The sequence below is a fragment of the Chaetodon auriga genome, chromosome 17 (genome assembly GCF_051107435.1).
Source record: "Chaetodon auriga isolate fChaAug3 chromosome 17, fChaAug3.hap1, whole genome shotgun sequence".
Classification (NCBI taxonomy): Eukaryota; Metazoa; Chordata; class Actinopteri; order Chaetodontiformes; family Chaetodontidae; genus Chaetodon; species Chaetodon auriga.
Window position 1 is genome coordinate 17,937,218 of NC_135090.1, and position 21,084 is coordinate 17,958,301.

The 21,084-nt window shown below is 43.4% G+C and overlaps 1 protein-coding gene across 2 annotated transcripts in view; it reads right to left on the bottom strand.

The window, feature by feature from the left end:
- samd12 (sterile alpha motif domain containing 12) overlaps positions 1 to 21,084 on the bottom strand; it is a 102,788-nt gene that overhangs the window by 68,546 nt on the left and 13,158 nt on the right. For both annotated transcript variants that reach the window (XM_076754951.1, XM_076754950.1), the window contains exons 2-3: positions 15,337 to 15,545; positions 5,285 to 5,414 (exon numbers count right to left, since the gene is read on the bottom strand). In XM_076754951.1, coding sequence (XP_076611066.1) covers positions 5,285 to 5,414; positions 15,337 to 15,545 — 339 coding nt within the window. The remainder of the gene's footprint in view (positions 1 to 5,284; positions 5,415 to 15,336; positions 15,546 to 21,084) is intronic.

The following is a 21,084-nucleotide window of genomic DNA, read 5'->3' on the forward strand; positions in this document are numbered from 1 at the left end:
TTATATAATCATCTTGCCAACGGCAGCATCATTAACCACGCTTCCTTCTGTCTGTGGACCAAATCGTCCCCCGAACAGCTCATCAGCAGCGAGCTGTTCGAATTTCCCGTTTGGAAATTACACAAAACAATGGCCACCAGTGGAGCCGTTTTGTGGCTCGCGACTTGATTCGCAGCCATTTTAGTGCCTTTGACTCGCTCGCTGTTCCTCTATTACACAGCAGCACTTTTATGACAGCAGTCTGCGGCGCCCGCAGAATCCACCGTCTCATCGCTCAAGTGCTGTTTAGGCCCGTTGCTGGGCGTCCTCGCCTGCTTTTAAAATAGCGTTTGTCACCTTTCATCCTTTTTGTTCCGCCGCTCATCAAATATACATTTTGAACCCGGCGTGAGACCTTCCAGTGGACGAGGAGATCACGGCCGGAGCGACGCGGGCTGCTGTTATTTTCAAAGTGGAGCGATGATGGATCCGCCGAAGCAGAGGGGGCTGAACACAGACCTTTAAGAGAAGTGAAGTGTGAGCTGCTGAATACAGGCCACCCTCCATTAAACCGCTAATATTACAGGCTATTAATTATTCAGAGTAAGGCCTTATGACACCATACATCAATGGATATTATGGGGCTGGTTACTCATTTATCTGGAGTATTCCTGCGTGAGGAAAAACAGCCCAGCCGATGGATGATAGCGGTGATATTGTCTTGGTCCCAATTCTCACTGCACTGCCGCCTCGGTTTCTCTCAAACCAACAGAAATGTTGTTTTGTGTCTCCTTCCCCTATGCAAGAGGGGCGGGGGGCTTTTATAGGGCTCCATCCAGGGACCCTAATCTGTCTGTGGCTGTAGGTGACTTTGAGTTACAAATAGGAGCAATAGGCTAAATCCAGATGGAGGGCAGGAAGTGGAAACCGCAACGGACGAGATGGAGGAATGTTCTTACTGTGCTAGTTTAGATTAAACTATGAGAGAAAGGATTGAACAGAAAATCAGAACATGTTGAAAGTGACCTTTACGCTTTGAAGAGAAGTGATTTTTCAACTGAACTGAAAGATTTGCTGCTATTGAGGCAGCAGATACAACAACTACCTGCTCGTTCAGACGCCGTTGAACTCTAGAAACCAAATGAAAGCATATAAAAGTACGGAGGCAGACAACTTTTTGTGTAGATGTAAACAGATTTTGAATAGATTTAAAACAACAGCTGATGTTACACCATTTCCAGCATTATCTGACTCGGCTCCTCCCGACCGCAGACGGTTAACAAGACATTTTTTTTCTGGTGTTTTTCAGTCAATTTCGTGCATTTTTCACCCTTGTCAACAACAACTTCTGGTGCTCAATAAAAGCTCCTTGTGGTTTCTTGGTTTAATCAATTTGAGCAACAGCAAACATCAGCATTTCGAGTGCGTTATAGCGCCCCCCATCTGCAGCGGCACGCCACAACATATTAAAGTTGTTAATTTGGCATTCATTTATGACACTGAATAACGAAGACAACTGCTCCAAAGAAAATCGAGTTTTTCACCCTGTCAATACCATGGCCGAGCCTTTCTGCCTTTCTTTATGTATCTAAGGAGCCGATCCCGTCAACTTGTGAGGTGAGGCTTTTCCAAGGCTCAGGTTAGCTATTACCGCTCTCTGATTTCTATGGTTGCAGAGAGCGATACATGAAATATATTACCGTTCTGACACATGGACTTGCAGGTGAGCCTGTACAATTCACTCCTCTTTTCGAGTTTCCGGGTCAAACATGTATGGCTGCATTCCTCCTATATAACCACTTACCACTGTGCAGAGAGCAGGAGCTTTCCAAACAGAAAGCAGGCAGAGGTTTGTGTGCTTGATGAGCAGAGTTAAAGGTGAGCCGGTGGAGAGTTAATGGACTGCATTTATAAAGCGCTTGCCCAGTCTTACCACTCACAGCACCAGGCTGCATTCACCTACTCGCACACACATTCGTGCACTGGAGGCAGAGGCTAGCATGCAAGGTGCCACCTGCTCATCGGGAGCGCGACCATCCACACACACACTCATACACACTCACACTTGCGGCACAGCTATCGGGAGCAATTTGGGGTTAATATCCTGCCCAAGGATACTTCAACATGTAGACAGCAGGGACCGCCGATCGAACCTCGACCTTCTGGTTAGCGGGCGACTGCTCTTCCTCCTGAGTCACAGCCGCCCTGACAGAGGAGCAGGGACTATTTTAATATCCATAGATCCATGCATACAAGCTGTAGAGTTACATCTAAGCCATTTTGAGGCATAAAGGGATTTTTTTCATGAAAATGATGTAATTTTGATGAACGGAGATGAGTTTTTGGTGGTTTAATCAATACCAGGGGAGGCACTTTAACGTTTACAATAATAATGTCCACTTTGTTATTGGCTTGAAATGTGAGTCTTTGTGTGAGATGTTTCTGCAGCCAGCCTCTACAGCTGCATCTAATTCTGCCTTTGTGTGCCTTTGGAGAGCCTCTGAATTTCCACAATATGATGTAATGATCATCTCGGACAGAAAATACAACTCAATAGTGACTCACCCTTTCTCCCCCCTCCGTCTTCCACCCTCTCGCTTCTGATTACCAATGTCATCACACCTTTTGAGCTGATTGCATCTAAGGTGTCGGAAATTGTGAGTTTAACTAATTTATCGTGCCAAGCTACTCTCTAACCAAAGGAGCTTCGTCCTCATAATTACAACGGATTAGGGACTAATATCTAATTATGCCGTAATATGCTTTAATGCATTTTTAATGGCAGCTGGGTGTTAAAGTCAAATTCGCCGCTGTCTCTGTTGGGGGTGGGAGGTGAGGATTGAGGGAGGGAAAGGGTTTCTTGGCAGTATGGGCTGCAGGGAGGATGGGAAACATTGATTTCTTTGGCTGAGGTTGCAGGAGCCTAGCAGGGAGGCAGCTGCTGCATACTGAAGTCATTTGACGTTAAAAATGTTGCACCAGCCCCTGATATGCAGTAAAATGCATTTCCCTCGCCGCTGTTTTATGTCAAAGGAGGGAGGACACAAATGCCTGTTTGAATTATGATCTGGAATAGAGACCGTTTATTGATTTGCTACTTTATGAAGGGATGACTGCATTGCCAAGACAAGTGAGATTGAGTACCGCTGGCAGCCGAAAAGAGGGTTGAGTATTCTGTTATGGATGGATTGGACGCAAAATACAGCGAAGAAAGGCTACAGTCTGGAGAAACGTACGTTCTGAAAAGCAAAAACCTGGCCTGTTCATGCACATGAACACGCACACAGTCTTCCAGGGTCAGAGCCAGCAGATGAAAAGCACACTGAACAAATCTTCTCAGATGCGCGCCGCACTTACAAATGTATTCACACTCTCTGTTTGATTGTTTTCCACAACAGTATTCCATTCATTTCATCATTCATTCATTTGTTTCCCCCTTGTTTACTCTAATAGGGAGCAGGAACAGAAAAAATATCTGCATAATATTTCAAAGATTGATTGGGATGCAAATTGCCTTGTGAGCCCAATTGGTGTGGCTTGGCCTGTTTTAATTGGGTTCTGTTAATTAATGCTCGATGTGAAGACAAACTGAATTACTCGCAGGTTTTGCGCATGTCATTATCTCCTAATTGTGCCAGTAGGAAAGCGTGTGTGTGTGTGCCGCGTGCGCATGAGCGTGCATGCATATTTGGTTAACCCTTTCGTCTCTTGCGTGATCCTGCAAAAATCATTACACCCTGACAACAAACACAGGTCATTAAGTTAATACGCCATTAGGAAGCCGAGATCTCATGTTTTAATCACTGGAAGACTAATCAGAGAAAATATAATTTATTTACAGGTTGTAACTGAATGCTTTAGGCTCGTCAGGAACACTTAGACGTTTAATCTTAAAGTTAGATTAATTTTCCTTAGTTTGATTCGGACCTCATGAGAAATTTCTACCACATGAATGACTGGATGGCTGCACTTGACACAATTTCTCTTTCATGTCATAGCAAACGCAGCACGGATGTGACAGAAGTGTTTCCAGTGGTGGCCTCTGCAAGCCCTTCTCAGGTCTGTGCCTTGTGTTTAATCTGAATTATTACTGCGAATAATTTATTTGGCAAGCATGAGCCAGATTAATGAACTGTAAAAAACAACTCATGTTCCATCACAGCAGTGCTTCTGCTGCACCTTGAATGAGAAGAAAAGTCCAACACGCTTCCGTAACCCTGTCTCAAACAAGTTGGGACGGGAGCAACAAAGCTGTGTGAACACATGATTGGATGAAGGAACACTTCGTAAAACTGTTGTCAGTGAACACAGCTTGCTTGTAAATGATTGCATTCTGTTTTATTTATGTTTTACACAACGTCTCAACTTTTTGGAAAATGGGGTTGTAGTTGGAAATGAATCCAAAGTGCAGCAGCGGTTCAGCAAGCACGCAATGAACTGTGGGTTATCTCCTGGACCTCTATGCTGCTGATGAGATATATGTGCAATTCAAACTGCAAAGCAGCGATATTCATATTTTCGGACCATTAAACAGATGACGCTAAATCTCAAAACCCTCCATGCAAACATATAACAGTCAGAATGCATCAAAGGCTAAAACGGGAGCGTGAGTCATTACGCCACTCATCATGACCGCTGAGCGATTTATCCTGCCAGCCAGCCACTGAGTCGAGGAGGTCCTCGGCAGCAACAAATAAACATATTAATGTGATCAGTCGTGCTCCGAGAGCTAGACTGCACGGCAATTAACAGTCGTCTGTTACTATGCGGACCGGAGTGTCGTTAGCACCGGGGTGACCTTGAGGAGCCTCGTTAGGGAAATGATTGACGTGGCAACTGCTGTCAGTGGTAACGCAGACAGCGGGAAGGGAGGGATGGACAGACGGGTGGGCCGGGTGGCAGGGCTGCAGGTGGCAGACAGCGGGTGCAGAGCGCACCTGGGACGTTATGAATGAGATCCGGCTCCTTCAAGGTGAGAAGTGACAAATGCAGCAGAGTTGTAAGAAAGAGATGCTGCTCCGAGTTTTCACAGTTCGCTCAAAGTGAGAAAAGATTCTTCTGTCTACAGAAATTCTTGGTCAGTGTCGGCTGGTTCTACGCTCAAAGTTGTTTCTCTGCACCTGATAAACAGAGTGATTTTGATATTTCAGCATCAAAGGCTAATCACCAAGCAACACCCATGGCACAAAACCAGTGTCCTTTAATTGCTTGATAAAAAAAAAACGGTTAAGCTGCAGAATGAATGAACGCTGGAGGACCGTCTTCCATGACAGCCGCTGCACAGGTGTGAACGTGTGAACGGTACCTGTGATGTCGTGCTGCTTGAAGGAGTCGCTGTAGATCTGGTGCTGATTGGGACAGTGTTTCTTCAGCCATTTGCACACGTCCTGCTGGGTCCACAGGGCCACCGGCTTGGACAGCTTCACGTATCCTGGCTGTGACAAACCAAAAATGAAACGTCAGGAACATTTCAGAGTCTGAAATACGCCGACTGTAGTTTCATGAAGCGGTAGCATGAGTCCCGTTTTTTGCCTCTGTTGTTGTTGCTCGAGTTTAGAGATTACATCCAGTATTTAAGTGTATTATCAAGGTTATTGTTCACACTGGTTAGAGCACAGGATCCCAGGACTGCACACATGGTTGTTTGCCACTGACGGGTCATAGCGCTGTCATATGACACCTTTACATGCCTTGACCTTCCACTTGACTGCTTGTGTTACATGGTGTTTGCTGGCTGCTGTGTGACATTTTCCCCTCAAGGATCAATTAAGTATTAATCTTTTAAAGTAAAAAGAAGAGTCGATATGAGACGCGCTTATAAAATCTAAAGCTGAGCGCACAGCGCAGTTTTATTAATCTTGCATGTTGTGTTCATCTGTCGAAACGGCTTCTGTGCTCACATTTTACATTCAGCTCGAGTGGTTACAACATGGCTGCTCTCAATGAAGACGATGCCAGGCCGTCACTGTAAATAAGAAACCGTTCTTAATGTCTTGCCTGGTACAATTAAATGAAGAAATACGAATACATGGTTTAGCTCTGAAGTGGAGAGTCTGTGCGGTTCTAAACTCAGTTGACCTCCACAGTGTCTGTCCAGCGTTAAGGTACGCTGGGAAGCTTTAAATGTTTTTGTTTACATTCAGTTTTACTCCCCATTGTTTCCCGAAAGCATGTGGAGTGAATTTTCCTTTCTCCGAAAAAAGTCCTCTTTTGAATGTTTTGAAACCTGCATTATTTATAGCAGCTCTTATTGACAGATTCCTACCTTCAACAGTGCATCAACACCAACAAATGCCTTGTTTTAAACTAGAGCAAAACAACACAACATAAAATGAAAAACTATGCTTGATGCAGAGGAGGCCAAATGCAGCAGACGCGGCCCCATTCTGTGCGACTTGTTTCCTGGTTTTGTAGTTTCCTGTTGCTGTTGTTTTCTTTCTCAGTAAATCTTTTCATCTATGAATTCAGAAAGAGGTGAGAAATGATTTCCCCGAGCCTGAGGTGACACCTTCAAATGTTCTGTTTTGTCTGACCGACAGTCCAAAAAACAAGATTCAGCTCATCATGATATGAAACCGAGAAAAGCAGCAAGTCCTCACATTCAAGACGCAAGAACCAGAGGACGTTTGCAGCCTGTGACTTAAATGATTAAGCGATTAGAAGGGGTGTGAAAGAGGAAAATAAATAACATGCAGATAAAATGAAATGCTGTTATACATCTCACACACACTGCATATGTGCCCTTATGCATGTGCTGATAGCACAGTAGTTCCACTTACTTCCAGTCATGTAGTTGAGAGTGAAGCTTTGCATGAAACTGCTGGATGGAGCGAGGTTCACCACCTTGTGAACACATGATTGTATGACGGATATTACTACAGGGGCTCAGGAACACTTGGCAGCAAACACAGCTTGTTTAGAACTGGCTGCATTGACGTCTCAGCTTCTGGGTTGTAAATGAAGACACAGGATATCAAACCTTTAACATCACTAATGAGAACTTTTTGTGTCACAAATGTCAAATTTAGATTCATGATTTGTCGAGCAGATGCGGGTCTTATTTGATGCTGTTTAGCTTGTCATTACTGCTGTTCTCACCTAAAGCCGCCATTTACAACCTTCTTGAATCAAGGTGTTAATGAGCAGCTTCATTGGAGCAATAAAGAGTTAATTGTGCTGCTCAATAGCAAAGTTAAAACCGCCGCTGGTGAACACAGTTCTCCTGCAAATGACCTGATTCTGTTTTTATTTATTTATGTGTCACATAGCGTCCAAACTTGTCTTGGAATCGGGGTTGCACACATATACACCCGTCTGTATTGGACTGTACTCCGGTTGCAAGATGCCACTCTAGCTTAAATACTTCAGCACAGTAGCCTGCCAAAGGAGCGCTCTTGAAAGTGCTGGCAATGCTTCTGATTTTGATTGAGGGGCTACTAAAATTACAAACAGAGAGAGGTGATTAAAATTTCAAATCCACTCCCCTCCACTTCAGCCTGCTCTCTGGCTGCCGTGTGGTGTGGCATAGCAATGGAGGCCCCTCTCTTCTCCACCCAGAGAAAGCAGAATAACAGGTACTGGCAGCGCTTCCTCTGCTTTGCCTCCGCCCCCCCTCCATCTCTCATCTCTCCCCCTTACTCAATCTTGCCCGGTCCCTGTCAGATCTATCACATTGTCTTTCTCACTTCCTCTCGTCGTACACCAGCTCTCATCTTTCCCATCCCTCTCTTTCTTATTATATCGTACTACCTCTCTCCCTCCACGGCTCCTTCCCACTCACTCTATATGTAGCATCCCAGCAAGAAAGAGAAATTGGGAGAGATGTACGCGCTGGTTTTGGCATGTGGTCCGTATCCCCTGCAGGAAGGCGAGGTGACAGACAGCCAAAGCGAGCAGGTAGGCAGGTAGGCGAGGCCGCCGCTCTTAATGCGATTGCTCGGCAGCCCGTGTGGATAGATGCTGATTCTGCAGCGAAGGGAGGGCACGCAGGAAGAAACCACATTAACCATTAAACACAGCTCAACTCAATGCTAATTAACCCTGACTAGCAGCCTGAGGCGACGAAAGAGAGAGGGAGGCCTGGATGGAGAAAGAGTGAGGGATGGAGTGCAGGGGGAGAGGAGTGTGCGTTGAAAGCATGTGAGGAGGGAGAGCTTGGAAGAAGTAGCAGGAGAGAGAGGAGGAGGATGGCTGGACTGACAGATGAGGCAGCTAGAAGGGGAAAAAAAGCCAGCAGACTCTGACACAGGAGACTCTCTCATTTTCCATGAACCCATTTGTGAGTCAATGGCCATCTGTGTTTTACATTCTGCACCGATTTAGCCCATAGCTGTGTTCCCGGGGCCGGTACAATAGGTGCGCCGGTGCCTTCCTGCCTGCCAGCCAGCCAACGCAGCCAAAGGGCGGAGAGAAAACAGCAGAGAGAAAGAAAACAGGAGTACAATCATGCTCAAAGAGCTGCGTTGAAGAGACTCCGGGCCAATTAGAGATTTGAGTGACAGCAGAGGGGCGAGAGAAGAAGAAGCCTGCTTTATTTCTAACTGCAACACGTCTGGGAACAGGCATGCACACACACACACACACACACACACACACACACACACACACACATCCACATGTGCAGCCCAGGCTACACCCACACTGAAACCAAAAAAAAAAAAAAAAAAAACACAAGTGAAGCACGCACACACGAACCATCCACACATGTGTGCCAACATTCATTCAGAGTGTCGCCGTCCTTGGCTTTAATTGATAACCGAAAGCCCAGCGCAGCTCCCAGTATTCTTCACGTTACCTTAGCAACAGAGCAAGGACAACCTCAAAAATTAAAGACGAGGAATAAAGCCTCCGGGGAAAACGCACAGCCCGAACACGAACCGGAGTGTGGAATAAACATCCACACATTAACGACCGCAGTGGAAAACTATTACTTACATAATGAAGCATGTAATCGCGCCGACACTGATAAGCATTTATAGATCCAATATGAATGTACTCTGCTAAATTAATCAAGAGGCAATCGCACGGCCCCCTTTGTGATGACAGTGCTGGAATACAAAAAGAGTCGGGGATGAAAAGCAGTGAAAAGCATCCAGAGACAAACACCATCCGACTCAGAGGGTGAATCTGGCGGTTGTGTTGAAGAAAGCAGTTTCCCTCGTGGCGAGATTTTCCTTTTGGCTCCAAGATCGGGTCAAAAGGCTTCACACTCAATTAAAAATGACGAGTGCAGCAGCAATTAGCGCACACAATGACATTGTTTCGTCGATAATTTCCTGTATGTAGTATTAAACTGACCACAAAGACTTTATAATGTCAAACAGATTCCATAGTTTCTCAGAGTTTTGTTTACTTCACAGAAAAAAAAAAAAACTCAAATTGAACCTCAACCCTGGATATTTCCCCAGACAAAAGAAGTGGGCAGAGTTCATTTATTGAGCAAAATGCGTACAAGGGCAAAACAAATATTCAATAGCTCTTTGACAGCAAAAGAGCTCTTACTTTTGTTCAGAGCCATTACAGCTGTCTGGCAGCCTTCATTAGGAGCCATATTGTTTGTTGGATGAAACGAGGCTGTGTTCAAAACAAACGCGAGCCCCGATTCATTGTCCAGTCCTGAAAGACACAACAGCATGAGACGTGAGACGGCAACGTCTCAGCTCAAACATGCATGATGCGGAGATAGCTGCGGACTTGGGGGGTAAATGGAACTTTTATGAGCAGAAGTGAGAGTGAACCAGATATTCAGAGCGTTGCTTTTCTTATTTATTTCACAGTTAAAAGAGGTGAGCGCGATACGGTCGAGTGTTTAAGGTTGCTCCTGCAGCCTTTTTCTGCGTCTCTATTTATTTCAGAGGGAACTCGGAGAGCACATTCCCTCCATCAAGTCCACTTTTCTGTGCCGTTTCTGAGCATTTGCTGCGATGACACTCGACAAATGACACTCCCAGAACGTGGCTGAAGTCTACGTGCGCTTGCTTGTTCGAACATTTGTCCTCAATACCTCTGCTGGAGTTTATTGCAGACAGCTCACATCTGGATGTGAGTAAGAGTGTAATTAGCTGCAGATATGTGCGTGTTTGTGTTTCCGCAGCCACACCTTAGCTTGAGAAAAAAAGCATCATTACAATTGTGGTGATGCTGCAATTGTTCTCCCATGAAACCAGTGTGCCTGAGTGCTGCATAATGACTGCTCTCTGTATGCATTCTGTGCAACTACACGTGGAGGCTATCCCACAGGATTACTGCTATCTGTGATTGTGGATGGTGATTCTGCAACTGGCAACTTTTAACATTAAAATGTGCGGCTTTCATCCTGCCAAGGCTCAGTATCGTGCAATTCTGTGATGTTAACAAAAGTGAAAAATACTTTGTTTAGCCGCCCTGTGATTATTCGGATCCACTCCACAATTCAATGGGTTCCTCCTCGGCTTATGCAACACCCTTCCACCAAGTTTCATGAAAATCAGGCCAGTTTAATTTTTCATAAATCCCGCTAACAAACAAACAAACCAACAGGACTGAAAACATAACCTTGTTGGCGGTAAATATGGGGAACAAATCAACATAATTTTCATAAAAAGTGAGAACTTAGCTGTTCAGTTTTTAACATAATTTCTCTGACTAAAGCAGCATTTCTATAGTTACCACCTCTGCTCATAAGAAGTTTTATTTTAAAGGCTTAAATACAAGCTGGGAGGGGAAAACGATACCAGAGCAGATTCAAGCTGGAAATGCAGCAAAATGGGAATTTCTGCCATAATAAAGGGAAAAATCACATTTTTTCAGCACATGTGAGACTGAAGCTGTAATGAACTATGTCACATACAGCCGTTACAATTAGCTTTAACCCCCTCTATAAAGCATTTACACTCAGTATTCAAACATATGACAAATTCTTCATATTATAATGTCGTTATAAGCAGATAAGTGTTTGTTCATATACAGCATCATAATTCTAACTTAGTATGACCCCTATGAAGACTGCAGCATCTGGTTATGAAGTGTCATCAACAAAAGACCTGATATCTGCTTTCAATTACATGACAATGTGCCATAAAGCATTTACTAAACAGGAGGTTACGTAAAGTGCCGCCGTGCTGTGTATCTTGCCCTGTGTGTGCTTTATGAATGTTGCTCTGTCATGCCAGTTTGCATGATTCTGCGTACTATTTTCCATTTATTTGATCAATTCTTAAGAAAACCAGAGAAACTGCAAGGCTGCATTAGACCGTGATCCCTTCATGTCCTGACGTTGCACCAGTCAGATCTTCTGTTACACACTACCCTCTAGTGTCGCACCTAAACACTGCATGCACTTTGTTGAGTGTGACTGGACAGAAGAGCGCCGAGGAGGAAGAGGGCCGCTGCCATTAGTGTCATGTTGACTGAGTGAATGGCTGTTTGAGACACGGAGCCCTGTGTCATTGGCCCTATCTTCACTGCACAGCTAATTAACAGCTCTGGCATGCTCTCTCTCACTTTCCTTTCTCTCTGCCTCGCTCCATTTCTCTCGGCCAGAGCTGGCAGGAGATGAAAATTCCCTGTATTAATTAATCTGTTACATACAGGAATGGGGATGAAACCGAGATATGTGTGTGTGCGTGTGTGTGTCTGTGTGTGTGTCCAGAGAGCTGACAGAGAATAACACGCTATGCTGGGTAAATTAATAAGGTTTCATAAGGAAGCTCGGTTAACAGGCAGCGCCAACTTTACTCTGGCACATCAAAGGAAGTACACAAGGCCCCTTCACAGCGCCTGACCTTGGGATTCGGCAGGGTCCATAAAGCATTGCAGGGTGTGTTAACACTAAACAAGATATATTCACCTTGGGCTTGATATTGATTACGGCTGAGATGAGCTGATTTGCTGTGGATGTTACAGCCATCCACTGAGTCTAAATGGCTGTTTTATGCCTCATGTTTAATCTATGGCTAAGCCTTGGCTCCATTACAAATCCAGCCGGGCGCAGCATTCAGCTTCAATCTAATATTTAAAAATGAACACTGCTGATGTGGTGAACTGAAATGACCTGGAGTGCGTTTTTCTACAGGTACGAACTGCACGAAGGTCTGCATTTATTATGCCTTCACATTCATGAAGAGATATGAGCTTCAACATTTCATTTTCCCACAGCAAAACAAAGCACAGCATATTTCTGGCATAGTAACAAGAATATCTTCATCTTAGTCAACAGCCCTGACAAGATATTGAGTCTCCCACCATGCGAAGCAGACTTATTGAATTATATATATATATATGTAAGGCTGGGTATCAAACTTTAAAGCTAGGGTAAGAAGCGGATTTTAAGAGCATTTTTCCTGCATCTGTGGAACATCTTGACAGACGAATCAAATGCTTTGACAAGAGAAAAGTTGAAAAATATCTGGTATGTGTGGCTGTCGCAGGCAAGCCTGCCCGCGTGCACGGCGCGTGACTGCAGCCTTCCACAAGGATAGGCAGACATATTGCTAAAGCTAACAACAAGCTAGCTTTGACCAAAATGTGTGTAAAGCACCAATTCCGAAAATCTGGCATTAAAATGTCTAACTCAAGGCCAGATATCTTGTTAACTTGATGATGCAAAGTAGGCGTTTCTGCTACATTTACTTCCAAGGTTCACCAAGAAGGGAAACAATCCGAAAAGATCAAATCTCCAGCAACACCTTCATCGTGGCCTTCATCAGGCTCATCACCACATTTTTTATATCATAATCACTGCTGGAGTTTTCAGCCCCTGACTCGAAACTAAATTTTTTGGCAGTGATTCTGTGTCAGATTTGTGGGAAAATCATACCAGGCCAACATTTTTCTTGTCACATGACATTACTGAAGCGGTATGCACTCTAACTGCTGCTGACTTCAGTTGTTCACAGTGAAATTAATATGCTGCAAACCTCCCATCTGGTTCTTAATTAAGATCAAACCCTAAAAGTATTAATAAATACTATCTGCCCTGTGGCTGAGTTGCACGATAGAATAGATTGCCATTGTATGTAATTATAGGCTTTATGCACTTATTGACCTATCGAATTTCCTCCAATGAGAAAAACTAATTCTCAGCTGCAATCTAGACACACAACACTGAAAGTGAAAGCTCAGTCAGGGAAATTATTTCAGCTAATAGAGAATAGAGTCCTCCACGTCTCGGATGTAATTCAGATTTAGCTGCAGCCTCAAGCAGAATGGTGATATAAAATTACATGATGATGTCCACAAAAACCCACACAGCACAGATCGTATGTTACAGATACTGTGTTTTTTGTTGTTGCAGAATGAGCGCATATTAACTTACAGTTAGAGCACAATAGAGAAAAAACTGAGCATCTCCACCCTCTGCAAGTGTGTGTGTTTGCACTCATTGAACCCAGGCCTGGCTGTCTGTCTGGCAGCTCATCCCGGGCTCACACAGAGGACCATGTCTGACTCAAAAGTACTTCCACATGCTTGATTGACAGCTGATTACCACAGATTTCACACAGAGAAAAGAGAATATGAAAGCCATCACTCCCATCTCCTCCCACTGTCCCAGCCGCGGTCTATTTCTGGAGAGGAAGTAAGGAGTTTATTCTGCATAGCTGATGATGGATCCTTTGATCTACTATCAGAAACGCTGAGGAAGAGTTGAAACACAGCCTGAAACAACAGCTTGTCTTTCACTGTTTATTCCCTGTTAAAGTCTTTGTTTGCACTGAAGAGGTGGATGTGTGGAACATAGGGGATTACTTTATGGAAGTGGGTGGCTGATTTGTTTTGTGTGTGGCAAGCAGTCAAATTATAGTACAAGGACGGTTTTGTGCACAAACTGTAATTTGACCACAAATACTATCAATTTAGGACCAAATGAGGGTATTATAAAAGCAATGAAACCGCTGCAGCAAAGCCAGGCCACCAACATGAATTTCCTGAGAGTAATATGGAAACATGAGTCAGAGAAACATGCTAACTCGTCTGTTAGTCGTACCTACATTAAACACAGCAGTGTTTTGAGCTAAATGATAACATCTGCATGCTAAAATGCTGACAATGACAACGCTAACATGTTGATGTTCAGTAGGTATAGGCTTTACCATGTCAACCATTATAATTCAACATGTTAGCATGCTAACATTTGCTAGTTAGCACTAAATACAAAATACAACAGAGGACAAAAGGATAAATACATTAGACAAATTGACAATACCTGATGGTATTTAACAACTCTCAGGTGATTGTTTTGTTTTTACAGCCATCAGCTTCAGAGTGTTTGGTTCAGTCTCACCACTCAAATACTGATAAACCTTGTTTGCTACTAGCAGCAAATGACAACCAAAGTTAGCCACTAGCTAGTAAACATAGTCCAGCATTTAGCAGGTTAAGAGCTAAATGTTTCCCTCTGGACACTAAAACAGAGGTGAAAGCGGAGTGAATATTAGAGTTTTACTCATCAGATGTTCAGAAAATTAATGCTAATGTTGCTTCATGTCTACTTGATGTGTAAACAGCTACCTGTTTGCTAACAGGTTAGCAATAACAACTTTATTATCATCTTGAAAATATGTGAGTTTTTTTGTTTACAGCTTGTTCTGCTTCCAACCAAGAGGCCAAGATAAATTGATTGATGCTTTAAAAATCACAATCATCACATATATTACCACTGGCCTTCATAATTATTATTATAACTGAAACTAAGAAAATCAATTGTTTTTACTGTTATCTGTAACTGAGCGAAACTTGAAAGCAAAAAAACACATCCCATTTCCAACTCTTTGAGTGTTTAACAGTGGCAATGTCTTCTCAACAGGAGACCATTTCTGTTATAAGCCCACTTATCTAAATCATAGTAGAGGGAAAAGCACCAATATGGCAATGCAGAAATACATTGTCCTGGATTAAACATTATATTTGAGTAGCAGTACGAAAGCCTAGCAGCAAAGTGTACTTAAAGTAGGCAGAATGACCCACTACAAAACTAGTTGAATGATAATTTAACATATAAGCATCACTTTAATGTTAAAACTGGTACAGACGGGAATGAATTGAACTACTTAATCTGCAATAAAACATCTGAATTTATTTCTTGATCATATTTTGTATTAATAATCTGAATCTGCAAAGTAGCTGTCACATAAATATGGTGGTACTTCAAAAGTGCACTTTGGTACAGTACTTAGTAAATGTACTTAGTTATGTTCCACCACTGAACACATATCAGTCAGGATATCAGTCAGTGTAACATTCAGCAGTGGATTAAATTTCTGACCTGATTACGTCACGCAATCTCATTTACAAGTGTAGAATTCGAAGATTTCTGTCTTTGATGCCCCCAAGTGGTAGCATCACAAAAGACACCACAGGAGACAGACACTGAGCTCTTACCCGCGTCAGCTCAGACTCGGAGACGGAGCGGTGTGGCGGCGAGCGACGCTGGTACATGGGGGGGCTGACGTCCTGGTAGCCTGGGCTGTCGTCGTCCAGCAGCACGGCCCCAGCGTCCACCGACTCCTCCTCTTCCTCCAGCTGTGACGTCATGTCCTCTGGACACATCTGGTGGTCGATCCCATTCTGGCTCAGGTTGCAGTGAACAGCTGTGTGGACAAACAAACGGCTGGATGAGAGGTGGACGAGGGTAGAAACTTGAGTATATTTTCTGACAGTTTAAGTACTTGGTAAGTATAACTTTAATGCATGGAGAAGTGTTTCAATTCTCATCCTACTGTAATGTAACTGCATTAAAGTTGTACTATACTGTAGAAATGCTTCTACAGAGATGCTTTTCAGTTCTTTTGGCTTCAGAAACAGCACTATATGATCTGCTTTATAGTATCCAAAACTAATTTAAAAAGGATTTAAGGTGATTTTGAAGTACTTTAGAATGTAATGTTACTTGCAGACTAATGATATTTCCATCTGTGAGCATGTTGAACCACCTCAAGTCCTCCCACACTGAATGCTATACTGTTAAAACCCCACTAGATGGCAGCAGATAACGATACATGGTGGATGAGCAACCGCTGAGTCTCAATTCAAACTATGCCATACAGTCAGTAGTATAATGTACTTTTCTGGACATAATATACAAGAACTCAATATATTTATCCATCAAATGACACCAAGTCCTGCGTTGAGAGATAAACTCATTAAAACATATTTAAAACTGGGACATTAAAGGGCCACTGCCCATTTCAAATTTGGCAATTTAAGCGTTCTTTCGCTGCAAATTAAAGGTTTAATTCACAAGCAATAAAAGCACTCTTGCTCAATTTAACACACTTAAATGATTTGCTGCTTTATCCTTATCTGGTCTGGTGTGACCAGTAGCTGTTGGTGACTAAATACTCACAAACTCAGAATACTGCTGAGTAAAGTTTGTCTTTATTACTTTCCGCTACTTGCGCTACTGTGAAGGTGCATTTCACCATTTACCATTATCCTCTCATCGTGACCTGAGAGCAAACTTTACATCATCTCTCAAAGACAAAGCTAAATGCCCCCCCCCCCCCCCCAAAAAAAAGCACTTTCAGTGATATTTATGGGGCTGTTTCACTGCTGTCTGCTGTTTATTCCTCCATTTATTTTGGGCATCGCAGTGAGAGACAATAGTGCCCATCAACATCACACACAAAAGTCAAGTGATTCAGTATGCATACGATCATCTTTGGGTATCTTTTGTCACTTTTTCAGCACCAACACGTATTTATTCAAAACCCAGAATTAGCATGCAGCATGGAACTGAGACACAGCTCAACCTCACAGCAGACGTACATCAAATCAAGAATACACAAATGCAAATTAAATACAGTACGTCTGCGTAGATTTTGTGGATGTTTCACTTGTGTGATGGAGCTCTTGACCTTGCAAACTCAAGATTAATAACGGAGTTCTACAACAGCAGGTTCATCTTCGGCCAAAAAGAAGCATCTGTTCAGTGAAGGTGAAAAAACTAATGAACTGCGCCTTGATGACAGATCAACATTTCTTCAGCTTTAAATCCGACTAAAACTCTTGCTTGTAAGGACAAATTGGCAGTCAAGTTCAAATCTCAAGCGTACGACTTAAAGTCAAAGACAGGCTTTAAATCCAGTGAATCAATTCCTCTCCTCAAGTAAAGGCTGGATTCTGCAGACTGGAGCTTTCAGGAGATGAAAGACAAAACTCACATATCAGCAGCAATTCCTTCTAATAAACTTGTATTTCACCACTTTGCCGTTTCCTCCATGACGTGATTATTTTTAGTTTTGTTCTCCGTCTGAAGTGTCAGGCTCTGGCACTATTTCAGTCTCATCAGCCGGTGATGCAGGCGCACAAGTGACAGCGAGCAGTGAGTTGTGAGGTGTCACTGAAATAGGCCATTTGTCATCATGCAATCTGCCCACTTGTTCTAAAAACACCAGGAGCTCATTTTTGTGGAATGGGAGCCAAAGACCCTTTTTCATCACACCTGAGGGCTGCATCGGCTTGTGCCGCAGCTGCAGATCGAAAGGTCAGAGCGACGTATTTCAAAGCCACTTTGCTTTTCCTGAATGGTCTAAAGAGAGCTGTCATGAACTTGAAAATGGAGTAGAAAATCTGCAAGGAAAGCTCATTAACGCACACACAGACTAAGACACAATTAATGGTCCATAACGAAACGCTCTTAGTGACGTCGAACACGGTAGTGGCACGTGTTCCAGGCAATGACACGTGTAAATGGCTTCCATAGATGAAAATTTGAACGGACAAACTGTTGTTGGCTGAAATTAAAAAGATGACAGCCATATATCGGTCAAACAAAAATTTCTGTCTGTTTGCTGGCAGGCCCAGCAAGACCAGGAAAACAGCCAATTAGGGACTTATGTCAGGCCACTGTCGCCAAGCAATTACAGCGACTGTGACACAGTCCAGAATGACGGGAACAAGACAGTAACAGCAACAACATCTGTGCTGTCATTTGATATAACAGGAGCAGGAGTGCGAACGCCACGGTAGGTGGTCCTGTCCTCCTCCTCCTCATCTGACAAGACACGCTGTACAGAAACAAAACAGGAACTCAATATGATTCAGTGAATAAATGCACTGAAAATTAAGCGAGACTCTGCGAGAAACGTCCTCCTCCGTGACCTTAAATCCAACCCTCCTCTCAGAATTATTGAAAATGTTTCAGGCTCACGAGGCAATTTTAAAGATCAATTCTCTGCACTTTCATTCATTATTCTGTGGGCGTGGGAGTATTTGTTATACACACTGTCAGAGAGCACTGAACCCTGCACAGGTTTCTGCTGGGTGGCTCAAATTGAACATGTTGGAATTTATGCTTCTGAGTTCATTACGAGTCGCACGCTGTCAGAAAGCCAAAAACAGCAGCACAGCAACAGTGGTGGAAAGGGCATTGACTCAAGGCACATAAATACTTCTACTCCTCTACATTTCAAAGGGATATTATTTGACAGAAGTAGGCACCTTTTATTTTGCATATCACAAGTTGAATAAAAGCCCAAAAATGAATGGATGAAGTGCAGCAGAACTTTGTTTTTTTTACATATATTTTCCAGCCCCATTTATCATCCCACGACCCTTCAGTTTTATCCTGTGACCCACTGGCGGGAACCTGACCCATAGGTTGGGAACCTGTACCATCTGAAACAGAGTAATGCCACAAATGCTCTGATACACCAGTATTGAGACCATAATAATGTAACATTCATTAATATCTATTTATTTTTTCTGCAAAATTAGTACTTTTACTTTGGTACGTTAAGTACATTTGGCTGACAATACTTCTGTGCTTCTACTTAAGTAAGATTTGGAAAGGTGAACTGGTGTCACACTGGTGCCAAAAATGGTTCCCACTGAGCACCAAAAACTGCAACATGATTATGAGATGCACGGCCAGACGGTGACGTTGTTTCACGTGCAACAATGGTGCGACCCAGAAATCAGGAAATACTGATGATATTACTGCTATGAATAAAGCAAATGCATGTGTCTATGTTTTTTATACAACACATTGAGAATTTATTCATTCATGTGTCGTGCTGTCGTGTTTGTAAGAGCCGTTGATCGCATATGGACCAAGTTTGCCTTCAGGACTTTCTGGCAGAAAGTCAGGTGAAGGCAAATGCGGATCACATGCAGTGGCCGTGGTGGATAAGTTGGGAAAACACAAGAGAGTGGGGTTTGTGTCTTGTGTGAAACCAAAAATCAACGCTGACTTGCTATTTTTAGACTTGGCTGACTTACCGGCCAGGTAACGTCATTTTGGGCCACTTTTTTAACCATAGCGGAGACGTCCTGATTGGACGTTCAAATGATGGTCATTCAACGTCTCATTGTTTGGGTTGTAATGGAGTGTTTTCACTGTGTTCTATCGTAGTAAAAGATCTGGACACTTGTTCCACTTTTCTCTGTGAGGTGGAAATAACGGCAGACAGAGTTAATGAAAACAGCACAACCTCCAAGTTTGTCTTGCAGAGTCGAAAGAGCGTTTCAGCAGAATAACACTGACTCACAGGTTTAATGGCGTACAGACGGATCACGGTGCACTATTATAACGTAATATCCCAAACAGGGCGAGGGCTGCAGACCTGCTCCGTATTGATCCCAGATAAGAAACAGGGGTCTTGAGCCGCCCTGTTAAAACCCCAGTGAGAATATACATGAGCGAGCCACGCTTTAAACAAAGCCGACTTGAGATGCGCGGCACGAAGCATCGCTCCCTCTCACTGCCTCTTTATTCCCCTCTCCTCGCCTCCACGCTCGCTCCTTCCCCTCTCTTCCTCGCCCTGACTCAATTCACGACTGCTGTGCAACAACTCTGGGAGAGAAATGAATTATACATCCTGTGCTAAAAGCATCTAAACAATGGTACGAGCAGACTGAAGGGATGGAGGGATGGATGGATGACAAGATGATGAGAGGGGTCAGGGAAGTGGAGGACCACAGAGGGAGGACAGCTGCGTTTCTCTCCATCCTTTTAATGGAGGAAGGGTGGGTGGATCAAGGGGCTAGGAGATACAGAAATGCTTCTTTTTTTTTTTCTTTTTTTAAACGGCAACAGTTACTATAAATAGCACCATTACATTCTTCCCTCCCTGACATGCGCCGTGCAAGCATGGCGAGGGAAGGGAGGAAGATGAGGGAGGATGTCTGCCTCCTTTCTCCCTCTACTGTTTTTTCTCTCAATGAGATTCAGGGAAACAATGGGGGAGGAGGGGAGGAAATGAATGGAGAGAGCATGGAAGACGAACAGCGCCATGCCTGCACAACCGAACGCATTCCTGCGATTGAGATGAAGATTAAGGAAGAGCTGGATTAGTCTTACATATCTCTCAATTATAGTACATGACTTCAAACATGGATTACCAACAGGTCGCATCCGAAAAACACCACCCGACAAGAGTATATGTCTGTGTGTGGTGGAGCACATAATGATGATATACTGCTTAATCATTTTCTTCTTCTTGTATTATTACGCTGAGCATCTGCACAAGATGAAAACATATTTCTATGTACAGCAGAGCCGATCTGAACATCCATCGTCTTTGTTACCAAGGCTGCATCTTCACCTTTATCGGGACTGAGCTACGTCAGCTCTCACCTAGATTTTTTTATACCTTTATTAAAGCTTTGTAGAGGTGTTGAATTCTCTTTTTTTATTGTGCCAGTTCAGTTTCAATCGACGTCCTTCAGGCCCGACGAGCCCTTCTTTTACCTTTATCTCAGCTACACCAGCTCTGACCCGGAGAGCAGTGAATGTGGAGCATCGGCTGGATCATCATGTTCATCACAATCCTGAGAATAAACAAGACTCTCTGCATTATTAAGATACCCTATATCACCTATATATCATCTACATTAAGACTCATCAGGTTCTCAAGCTGAGACTTCTTTTTATTATATAATGATTAATGGTAACATTTCTGCAGCTTCTTCTTTAGTCTGGTCTTCTTCTCTCTCTCTCTCTCTCTGGTGGTTCAAGTTCAACTAATGATTGTTTTCATTATTAATTAATCTGCAAACCATTTCATCTCTGAATCAATGAATCATTTAGTCACTAGAAGATAGTGAAACATGGCCGTCACACCTTCCCAGAGTCCTGGCTGACACCTTAAAATGTCTTCTTTTTGTCCAGTGAACAGTCCAAAACCC